General features: G+C 37.0%; 2 protein-coding genes across 4 annotated transcripts in view; one reads left to right on the top strand and one right to left on the bottom strand.

Annotated features, from left to right (window-relative positions):
- Positions 1-344: 344 nt before the first annotated feature.
- Positions 345-11776, bottom strand: part of LOC121974777 — a 66372-nt gene continuing 54940 nt past the window's right edge. For all 3 annotated transcript variants that reach the window (XM_042526000.1, XM_042525999.1, XM_042526001.1), the window contains one exon: positions 345-1981. In XM_042526000.1, the coding sequence (XP_042381934.1) occupies positions 770-1981 (1212 nt within the window). In that variant the 3' untranslated portion in view covers positions 345-769. The remainder of the gene's footprint in view (positions 1982-11776) is intronic.
- Positions 8866-11736, top strand: LOC121974778. Its single transcript, XM_042526002.1, has 4 exons — positions 8866-9014; positions 9113-10737; positions 10824-11220; positions 11304-11736. Exons 2-4 carry the CDS (start codon positions 9221-9223, stop codon positions 11655-11657), a joined length of 2268 nt encoding a protein of 755 aa, XP_042381936.1. The 5' UTR covers positions 8866-9014; positions 9113-9220; the 3' UTR covers positions 11658-11736.

Here is an 11776-nt window from a genome sequence, read left to right as displayed (position 1 = left end):
TACCCAATGTGGTGTCTGTTATTTCAACATATTAAGTTAATTGTTAAAATATTGCCCTTCATTTTTTAAAACAATTTTATTATTTTAATTTTTTTAAATATTTCAGGGATAAAGATTTATGTAACAGTTAATATGCTAAAATTAATTTTTAAAATGAGAAAACTTAAAATTTAGATAAAAATTAAAAAGAATTTCTATAGGATTTAGGTGAAGTTATTCACAAACATATGACCAGAAAGTCTTTAGGAATAAAAGATGAACATAAAGATTTTAAACTTGGTGAAAAAAAATATAGAGACCATTGCAATCCTGAAAGTTTCTACTTATGATCCATTGTGCTTCAATAATTTCAAATCCTTTTTTATATAACCATTTTCATGAGCATAATCTTGGTATCTTCTATGTATTTACAATAACGTCCATAGCGCACATAAAGTTGAATAACATAATACTAGCTATGCTGTATCTGAGTAGTGACGTTAAGAAGATTAATAAAGACCATTCAAGTAATCAAAACTTGGTTGTGCCAAAAAAACATATTTTCCCTATTTCCTACAGTATGTTGGAATAACTTAAAATAAAAACAAGACATTTTTTTCGTATATATCAACCATCCCCAAGCACCAGACTAGGAAGTGTGAAGCCATCATGTCACATTATCCACATGAAATTGATTCTTCACTAGTAAGAGAGAGGGAGAGACAGCGAGAATCTATAAGGATTCAGCCTGCAAAAGCCAGGAAAACTTGAAAGTGGGTTCAATTGATTGCTATTTATTCCAAGACCTCTGCAACGGTCTGCCCAAAGGATTGTGAAGGCTGGAATTTTGTTGTGCGTAGTTCATCCATGAGAGATTATTGACAGCGACTGCTTGATGGCTGCTTGGATTGACAGGTTGATGCTGCACGTAGCCATAAATATTTTGAGCATTAGAGTTGGCCCCAAAGTTTCTAGGCTGGAGATATTGTTCTGAGCTACTATTGCTGTATGATGGGCATGTTGGAAACTTGCTGGACAAAACATTATAAAGGCTCCCTTCAGTATTACTAGCATCAGCCAGGCATTGGCCACCGCCCGATGGATCAATGTTGGACCAATTATTGTATGTTTGACTATCATCACGAAACCAATTTAACCCTAGGGTGCCGGTATCCATGGAAGATTGAATTGAAGGAAAATTCAGCTGTTCAACTGATGTAAATGCTTGGTCTGGGCAACTATCGGAATATAGGCTTTTGGACGTAATGTGGTGCATATATGCGTCTTGTTCTCCTGGCCCCCTCTGCTCTAACTGTTGTGCTCCCTGCAACTGAGTGGAAGCCATACTGGATTCAGGCAAACCATCATGGGTCATCAAGAATTGTGATACAGGTTCCTTTATACCATTGATGTGTTGCTGTGGATAAGATACTATTCGTGGTTTCTTGGGAAAGGCTGAAAGCATCTCACTCTGATTGTATGAGGTAAATAGGGAAGCTCGTTGATCCGCATTGAAGGTTGTTGGCATCAACTCTCCATGCTCGGCTTCTATTATCTCTCTCCCTAGACCGATTATATTGGTAGGATGTTCTATGCTAAGCTGGGGATGGCTAAGGGACAGTTGCCCAATCGATGTATATCCACCATTTTCGGTAGTACTGTAATAGGAATTAGAAATACTTGCTGATTGCCACATGTTTTTAGCAGATGTTTGAGAACTCCCTGCTACTTCCATGATAGTGTTACTAAGATTCTGGTTATCAACTGAAAGGCAAAGAGGTGAATAATGGTCTTCTGTCTGTAATGCCTCATCCACTTCTTGGCCAACAACAATAGGACTAGTCTCCATATCACTTTTCAGTGAAGTAATTTGATCCAACAAATGTTCATCAGTGGAGTTATCTTTAAAATGGATAATTTCATCTGGGGTGTGCTGATTCCTATGATCACCATCACATGTAGGTTCTCGAGCGGTACTCTCTATCGATTGTATCTTGTTGTCCTGTCCACACGTGACCATTAGATAGTTAGCATCAGTTTTTTTTTATAGTTGACTATAACAGCAGCAGCAAGAGAAACAATAAAAACTTTAAACAAAATGAAAATTGATCCATTGCCTAGAGCAAAAAGCCAATAAAGGAACGATTTCATAAAAAAGTGAAGGAAAAAAACAGCATCGAATTTGTGCAATTCATGAGAACCTAATAAGAATTCCAAATTAGTGTAAACATAGGACAGGAGTCATCCAGTGCCTTTCCCCGTTGGTCCTTAAAGTTACATTTCAATTTTCTTTCATCATAAAAACGTAGCTAGAAGGGGAGCCTTGGCACAATAATAAAATTGCTGCTGTGGAGGTCATAGGATTCGAGTCTTAGAAACTTCTTGCAAAACAGGATAAGACTGCATACAATAAACTCTCTACCGGGATCCGTATTGATAAAAACCTCATGCACCGGACTGTCCTTTTATAAGAACTTAAAGTTACACTTCAACCATAATTTTCTTTCATTTTAAAAGAATCATAGCAAATGATGTTCCAGGCTTTCAGCGGAAACAATTTCTCCAAATACCAAAAATTGCTATCTTGGACAATGCACAAGAAGTAATTCATTCATGCGTGCATATGCCCTGGCATACCAAAGCCAGATAGCTTTGCCAATAAAATTGAGTGAAATTTTAAAAAATTATTCTTCACATGGACAAACCTTTTAAATACTAGTAGTCCAAATAATTTAATCATCATAAACAAATTTGAAATCTGGACTTTTTACTACTTCATTGAGCATAGGGGAATAATCGAGAAGAGCCGAGCCGAACTTTTGGATGTTTGAGTTTGGCTCGTTTATAATCGAGCCGAGCTCGAGCTTTATTTAACGAATATATTCACATGGCTCACAAGTTTATTCGAACTTTTATCGAGCCTAAACGAGCTTAATAAATATAAATTATAAATTTAAATATTCATTAAAAATTAAATTATATATTTTAAAAAAATTATAATATTCTTGTTAAAATTTATAATTTTATTCTAATAAATAAATTTAATATATTTGTCTATGTTTTTCATAAGTGGAGTGTAAAATCTATAAATTCAATATAAAACTATTATTTTTTTATTTAAAAGTTGATTTATGAGCTTAACGAATATGTTCACGAGCTAACAAGCCGAATATTGTGAAGCTTGAGCTTGATTTGTTTATCTTAACGAGCCTCATTAAACGAGCTTTTATCGAATCGAGCTTCGAATAGCTCACGAGCGGCTTGGTTCATTTACATCCCTAATTAAGCAGTTTGGATTTGAACTTTGGAGATGATCTCAAGAGTAGATAAGATTGAAAAGGTTGATGAGGATGCATAGGATCATGCATTCCATGCACATGGACTTGAAAGGAACAACAAGAGGGCTAATTCAAAAAGGGATTTATCACTTTTGTCAGAAGGATCTTAAATGTAATGACCCAAATTTCCTCATTTTGAGCCCTAAAAATAATTCAAAAATATTTTCAAATGCTATAAAAAAATTCTAGAGATTTCTAGAAATTTTTAGAGTATTTTTATGTAATTTTTGGAATTCGTTTGATATTTTTACCAAGAGGAAGAAGTTTAAAAAAAAAAAAAAAAAAAAAAAAATGTTGAAGCCGAGATTCAAACCGTAGACCTCGGACTTGAACCCAACCATGATCAAATCCAGCTAGCCAACTGTTCTGCAAACTTTTTGTGAACATATATGGAACGAAATATATATAGGCAGTAGATTGGAACATTTAAAATAAATTGGAGAAAAAGGGGCGCGGCTGAGAATCGAAGCCTAGACCTGTGGCTTCGAGCAAAACCCAACGGACCAACTGCGCCAGCGGTCGATGTTAATCAGATATGCAACGACAAATATATAAGCTATAGTTATAATCGAAACCCTAGTTTTAAAAAGGATCAAATTTCTTTTCCCCGAACCCTAAATCTCGTTTCCTGTCCTCTCTCGGCGTCAACGACTTCTATTCGGGCGAAAACGCAGCCGAGCTTAGGGCTTGGTTCCGGCGGCCGGCTGAGGGGGTTTTCCGAGAGTTTTTCACACCGTCGAGATTCTCTCGTCAAGGAGAAGCCGTAGGCACGAGGAGGAGGCCGAGAACTTCACCTCTCCGAAACCCTAGAAGTTGTAGAGTCCCCTTTCTTCGGTTGTAAGTCCAAGAAAAGCTTAAAGTAAGTTGCTACTCATCTGCAGTAGGATAGCTCCGATTGTTCCTTTCTTTTTCCGAAAGTTGTGGGATAAATTGTAGGTGGTTTGTGCTTTTGATCGGATTCTATGCTATATAGTTGCATCTGTGCCGACCACTACAGAACCTAGTTTTTAAGCATATAGTAATTTCTGTAATAACCTTGAAACTATGAATTGAGACAGACAAGGTTAGGTGAGTTGCTAATAGGTTTCAAGCAATAGCAATATGGTGGACCATCTGCCGTGAGTTTTGATGTATTCTTGAGTTATGTTCTTAAATTCATTTATGCTATTAATTAGATGATTTTATTGCAGTTATTGAACCTAAGTTTAGTCGAGAAACTGTGAACAAGATCTTCTAGTAAGGTGTGTTCTAAACATTAAGTTCAGTAACAAGGAGAATTGAGGATGTTTTTGTGTTCTTATACATGGTCAGTTTGGTGTTATTGGTTCTCGTATTGACAGTGGAACTTTTGGACAAGATTGAGGTGTTTTAAGATGTTAGTCATTGTGTTGCATTACTGGTGTAGGCTGGGAAATGCTGGGCAGATTCGAAGGGATAGGTTTCAGTGTGGTTAAGTGGATGTGTCTACAACATTCTCTTATGAAACTTGGATTGCACATGTACTACTTGAAGTTTTGAGTTGAGTCCTTTAAGAATAGAGGAGCCATGCATGCTTACCGGTATTATATGATATGAATTGAATTAAGTTTATATTCTGTTTTTAAAGAATTTAGAATGTGTGGATTTCTTAAGTTCTGGTTCTAAGTATATCATGTATCAACTCTTTGATAGCAGTATCATCCTTCTCTTTGATATCAGTTATAGATCTTTTGTTGAGTATATTATCTTCTTGAGATAATACAATTCAGCTTCTTGAGATTATATAGCAATGGGTGATTATTGAGATATTATCTTCTTGCCTTAGAGCAATGGGTTGAGTATACAATTCAGCTGCTTTTTTATAGGACTCCATTTTATTATAATGATATAAAGTAGTCATACCTAGTAATAAATCTTGATTCATATCAGTACTTTGGGATTGATTATATTGCAGAATCATGTTAAGCTTATGGTATGCAGAATTTAGTAGTATAGTGCAGAATTTGTGGTTTAGATCTTCCAGCCCATATGTTGTGCATTGAAATTCTAGACTTTCAAGCTTTAATGAACCCGAACAGCCCTGTTTCCTTAAGTGTGCAGAGGAGTTTTGCTTCCTTAATAGGCAAGAACAATCTTTATAATAAGCTTGCACAACCTTCTAATAATAAGCATATAGTTTATAGTCTTTCTATTACTGCCGTGGGCATAAACAACATGCATATCACGAAGATGCAGTCCTCCACTTTTAGGGTGCAGATTTGAAGTTTGCTACTTCCTTAATGAGAGCAAGAATAGTTCTTTAATTTAAAGCATGTGTTTCATTAAATCTTTTTAGAAGATTATAAGTAGTTATAAGTAAAGAAAGGACCAAGGTCTTGATAGGATCTCTAAATTTCAGAATTTGGGATTAGCAACACGCCAAGTGCTCAAAGAAATGCCGAGGCATTCTATAATAAAAGAATTAGAAGATAAGAAACATTTTAGTTCTTTCCTTGCTTGTGGAAATTTCCGGTGTAGATTAAGAGGTTTCAAGTATATTCCTTTGTAGATTTGTGAGGTTCTGTTGGATTAAAGATGTTCTTTACATGATATGATAAGTTTTGAGGAAGTCTTTAGGCACGCTTTTTGATTGTGTTTGTACAGAATTGAGGAAGTATTGCAGTTTAGAACGAGTTAGATTAATTTGTAGCATGTTAGTTTCAGATTTCATGAAAACATTTCAGTTGTAGATTTTCAGTTTTAGTTTATATATATATCTATTCAACGAACTGCCTTTTATTTCAAGTATATATAAAGTTAGATTTATCTTTAAGCTTTTAGTTTCCCTTTGTTCTGTTAATAGGCAATGAACACAGAATGACTTGGATTAAGTATTGGTTTATTAGGCTAATTGGAGGTTGATCCGACAGTGATTTTGGTTTATTTTATGATGAAGTAGGTAGTGTAATCTCTTTAGTGCAGAAGTGTGGATGAAGGAGTGAAGATGAGCATATGTAATATGTTGTTTTGGTGAGTATCATGTATTAAGACTAAAAGATGATTTGAAGTGATGTAATGAATTTAACAGGTGAGAAGTATGTGAGTGTTTTAGATATGCAAGTAGTAACTTCAGAGTAGAAGTTTAGTTTAGAAGATGAGAAAAGAGAGTTAAATGTTAGATCAATTCTGAGCATGATTTCTACTCTTTCTAGATGACCCTAAATGTTGGTACAATATTTGTTTAATGACAAACCTTTCTTCTAGATAGGGTAATGGTTAGTTCAGATAACTCTTTATCATGACTAAAGGAGCAAGATTGTAGAATGAGTAGAGTTGAAGTTTACCTCATGTTAGCTGAATTTGTGCAGTTGTGATCCATCGATTTTATGATATTTGAATGTTACTGCACTATTGGGGTTTAATGTAGTTGCTTCACCTAACCGCTTAGGAGGTTTGGAATTATGGAACAACTAAAGCTGTAGTCTTTATTTTTAAAATACAGATAGTTTATAGAAAGCATTGTAGAACAAGGCTTTAGATTTCTTTTAAATATGCATGATTGTGTGTTACCTAGTTGATTTTACTTATAGATGCATATTTAAAAATACCCTAATAGTATTTTGAGTTTAATAAAAGTATAAGAAAGATAAAGAAAAGAAAGTAAAAGGCCAAGGCTTAAGTAGATCCCAAAGTCAAGACTTTAGGGATTTTGGCACACAATGTGCTTATTAAAATGCCAAGGCATTATATATTAGAAGTATTAAAAGATAATAAGTATTTTACTTTTATCAGTGCCACTGTGTTGGACTCTCAGTTGTCCTTGGGTTGGGCTCCCATAGTCGTCCCTAGGTTCAGATAACCTAGTATACCCTACTAGATTCGGGACTAGCTACCTCGGGTCAAGTTAGGGATGCGCGCAAAGTAAGTACAGTTGTCAGGGCCCAAGAAGAAGTTGATTATTATTTTGAAGTATTATAAGTATAAGTTTTTTTTGAACAAGTAAAATAAGTTTCACATAAGTATTAAAGAATAAGTCTTTAAGCAAGTGAAATAAGATTCAGAAGGTGTTGAGAATTCAGTAAGTTTAGTTCTTTATGCTAGCATGATTGTATAGATTTACTTTACATGTTTAGCCTTTCAGTATGTTTCTTTCACTAGTAGATGAGCATGAGTAGATTTCCTTTTGAGCATTTAGTTTTAGATTTCAGTATATTCTCATGCATATCGAGATTTTGTGAGTTAGATAGCGCTTACTAAGCATTTTGCTTATAGATTGCATTTCCTCTTACTGCAGATACAGGAAAGGAAAAGATATAGAAAGGAAGGCGACAAGGAGGTGGTCGAAGGATGTGTGATGCCAGGACTAAGCCTTGGGACTAGGAAGGAGTTTCCTTTAGTTTTCTTTTTCTTTTGCTATGTTAGAAGTATTTGAGACAGTATATGTTATTTTGATGTGATTAGGACATAGTAGATGAATTGTGTTCTTGTGTGATGATTTGTGGTATTGTTTTCTTTTGGTTTTGACACTTATATAACTGCGTGAGAGTTTGTTATCTGTTCCAGCCGCCTGTGGCTGTGTATATAATGTTTGTATATCAGTTTAAGGTCGCCGGTATAGAGGAGACTCTGCCGAAATTTTTCGGTAGGGTTTCCATGTGGTTTTTAATCATACCGGCTAAGTAGAGTTAGTAGCTAAGTAATGGTCACTCTTAGAGAGTAGTAGTAGTAAGAAGAGTGGTCGTTACATTAAAGCAGTTTTTTTGTTGAAACCTAAGGGTGTAAACCTCATCACATCTTGATCCAATTCCGATACATTGCAAGAAATTTGTAAGATTGCCATCCTTATTCCAAAATAATTATACAGCAATAAGGAAGTAGATGTTGACAATAAATCAAAAAATAAGAGGTTTGGGTGGTTACAGATGATGCTGATTGTCAGCCCTTTTAAGATCGTCCTGTCAGCCCGAGAGGAAAAGAAATAGAGAAAAGTGAGGAGAAGGGATAAAGGAGAATGTGTTGGGACCAATGTTGTCAAAATCGCGAGTCGGAACGTAGAATCGCACGATTCTACGCATTTTTGGTGGCCTTCCGCGTTGCGTGCCCAGGCGGAAGCGGAATCTGGTGGAATCGTGCAAAATCGCGTGGAAGCGTAGCGGAAATCGTAGACTCATAAGAGTCCAGCGATTCTACGCGAAATGTCCGCTGGTTTTCCAAGACCAGAAGGTCGATCGCAGCGATCAATCAAACACGGGTCCAAGAAACCCTAACTTCTCCTAAATAGCGTCGGAGATCGTCGCCGCATCTACTGGCTTCGATCTTCCAGCAACCATCGTCTCCTTCACGTAGGGTTGATCGGTCTGGGGACTGATCGGCCTAGGGGCTGATCGGTCCCCAGACCGATCAGCCCCTAGGCCGATCGGCCCTTGCAGATCGGTCTTGCAGATCGGTCTGTGGACCGATCAGCAAGGGCCGATCCCTGATTTCCGCCTTCGTCACGTGTTTCTCACGAGTCAGTTGTCGTTTTCTGCGTGGGACAGAGGGACAGGGAGAGTTTCGGGACAGAAGATTTGATCTCAAGAAACCCTAACTTTCCTAATTCGCGTTGCGAGCCATTGTCGCCGCAACTGCTGTGCTTCGTTCTTCTTCAGCAACCATCGTCTCCTTCACGTACGCGTCTGTCTCCTCCTCCCTGTGCGTCCGGTGTGCGTCGACCGGCACTGTGACTGACTTCAATTAAAGGTACGCCATCATCCGCCTGTCCCTTCTCCATCTATCTCATCTGTGGGTCTCTGTTCTTTACTTCTTTGGCCGTCTCTGTCCCGTCTGCATCTCTGAAGGCTGTTGGCCACGTCTGTGGTTCGCGAGCTGCTGTTGCAGAGTTGCAGTGTCGTTGGTGAAGCTGAAGCTGCGTGGTGGTGTTCTTGTTCTTCTTTAATTTCACAAAAATGAGTAGAGAAGCTAGTGTTGGTGGGTCTGGTGAAGCAAGCTCCAATAGTGGTGCAGTCATTCCAAGCGTAGCTTCCACAACTAGTGGAACTTCAGATTCCAAAAGATTGGCAGTGAATGCTCCTGGAAATAGATCTGATCCAGGTTGGAAACATGGAATTGCAGTTGATGAAAATCCAAAGAAAGTGCAATGCAAATACTGTCAAAAGGTGATAAATGGAGGGATTTATAGACTCAAGCATCATTTGGCAGGAACACAAAAGGATGTTGGAGCATGCAAGGCTGTTAGTGATGATGTAAGGAAGGAAATGTGGAAAATTGTATCCTCATTGCAAGAAAATTTAATAAAGAGGGCAAAGGAGATTGAAGGAAGATCAAGTGATTCAAGTCCTCTTGGCCAATATGAAGATGAGGAGGTGGAGGGTGCAAAAAGACAAAGGCGAGAAATTGCAAAGAATCCTGCTGATCTATTCAAGAAAAGGGGTGTGAGTAGTCAAACTACCATCAATGGCATTTTCAAGAAGAATTTGAGGGAGGAAGCTTGCCAAGGGATTGCCTCTTTTTTCTACAATAATGCTATACCTTCTCATGTGGCAAAAAGTGATGAATTCAAGAAGATGCTAGACTTGGTTGCAAGACATGGTATTGGCTTTAAGCCTCCATCCTACCATGAGATTAGAGTCAAGTATTTGAAACAACAAGTTGATTGCACCAAAGAAGTTATAGAGCAGCACAAAGCATTTTGGAAGAAAATGGGATGCACAATTATGACTGATGGGTGGACAGATAAGAGGAGGAGGACTATATTAAACTTCTTGGTTAATAGTCCTATGGGAACCATTTTTTTGAAGTCAATTGATGCATCTGATATATCTAAAACAGCTGACAAGATTTTCAAGTTGATGGATGAAATTGTTGAAGAAGTTGGTGAAGAGAATGTAGTGCAAATTGTCACAGACAATGCAGCAAACTACAAAGCAGCCGGGGAGATGTTGATGGGGAAGAGAAAGAGGCTATATTGGACGCCTTGTGCAGCTCATTGCATCGATTTAATGTTGGAGGATTTTGAAAAAAAGATACCAATACATAAAGAGACAATTGCACGAGGTAAAAAGATCACAACTTACATCTATTCAAGGACTGCGCTTATTTCTCTATTGCATCATTTTACCAAAGAAAAGGATTTGATTAGACCAGCCACTACCCGTTTTGCCACATCTTACTTGACTTTGGGTTGCTTGAATGACAATAAGGGAGCATTGATTAGAATGTTTACATCCAAAGAATGGAAATCTAGTCAATTTGCAAAGACTAAAGATGGAAAGGTTATTGAAAATGTGGTAATGGATAAGGACTTCTGGAAAAGCATTATTACATGCTTGAGGAGTGCTTATCCTTTGATCAAAGTCCTTCGTTTGGTAGACTCATATGAGAAGCCTGCCATGGGGTTCATTTATGAGGAAATGGACAGGGCCAAAGAAAAGATACAAGCTGCCTTTAATGGTATTAAGAAAAGGTAACTTAATTTATTACTAATTATTAAATACTCGTATAAATTTATAATTTCTTGGAAACTAATTCAAATTTTTTCTCACTCTTTAGTTACTTGCCTCTATGGGAAATTATAGATGCAAGATGGGATAATCAACTACATCGGCCTTTGCATGCTGCGGTCTATTACCTTAACCCTCAATTTCATTACAGTCCTAATTTTAAAGCTGACTTTGAAGTGAAAAGAGGAATATATGATTGTCTACAAAGGATGGTTGAAAGTATGGAAGAAGTAAAGAAGATTGATGCTCAACTGGAAGACTTCAAATATCGAAAGAAATTCTTTGGTAGTGCAGTAGCCACTTGTGGAATTGAAACCAAAACTCCAGCACAATGGTGGGAATCATATGGTTATGAACATCCTGAGTTGCAAAAGTTTGCTATTCGTGTTTTGAGCTTGACATGCAGCTCATCTGGCTGTGAGAGGAATTGGAGTGCATTTGAGATGGTATTGCATTTCATTCTTGAATGAAATTACCTAGTTGTATGTGATTATATGAGTATGTGTTAATTGATTTTGTTATTATTTAGGTCCACACTAAGAGAAGAAATCGTTTGAAGGCAAAAACGATGAATGATGTAGTCTTTGTGATGGCTAATTCAAAATTAGCCAAGAAGAAGGAATTGAGGAAAGTCAATGACTATAGCATTGATGACCTAGCTTCTGATGATGATTGGATTGTGGATGATAGTGAAAATTTAGATTTGGATGCTTCAAATGAAGATTTGGTTCCAGTTGAAGAAGGACCTAGTAGTGGAGCACCTCATGATGATTTGGAGCTGCCTAGTTATGATGATGATGAAGTTGAAGAAGGTGGAGATGCCATGGAGGATGCTGGAGATGAAGAACACATGGAGGATGATTATGAATTCATGAATTTATGAAGTTTAGACTTTAGAACTTGACTATTATTTTTCATGTTGTAGACTTATATGTTATCTAAAATTTGTGACTTATGACTTATTTTATGTGTGGATTGTAGAAGACCTTATAAATGTTTAGT

Source organism: Zingiber officinale, chromosome 4B (assembly GCF_018446385.1).
Source record: "Zingiber officinale cultivar Zhangliang chromosome 4B, Zo_v1.1, whole genome shotgun sequence".
Classification (NCBI taxonomy): domain Eukaryota; kingdom Viridiplantae; phylum Streptophyta; class Magnoliopsida; order Zingiberales; family Zingiberaceae; genus Zingiber; species Zingiber officinale.
The sequence above is the reverse complement of the archived record's forward strand: the minus strand, read 5'-3'. Positions and strand labels throughout refer to the sequence as shown.

Coding starts and splice junctions, on each gene's coding strand:
- LOC121974778 (XM_042526002.1), top strand. CDS start 9,221: ATGAGTAGAGAAGCTAGTGTTGGTGGGTCTGGTGAAGCAAGCTCCAAT. Junction 10,738..10,823: donor TTTAATGGTATTAAGAAAAG/GTAACTTAATTT, acceptor CTCACTCTTTAG/TTACTTGCCTCTATGGGAAA. Junction 11,221..11,303: donor ATTGGAGTGCATTTGAGATG/GTATTGCATTTC, acceptor GTTATTATTTAG/GTCCACACTAAGAGAAGAAA.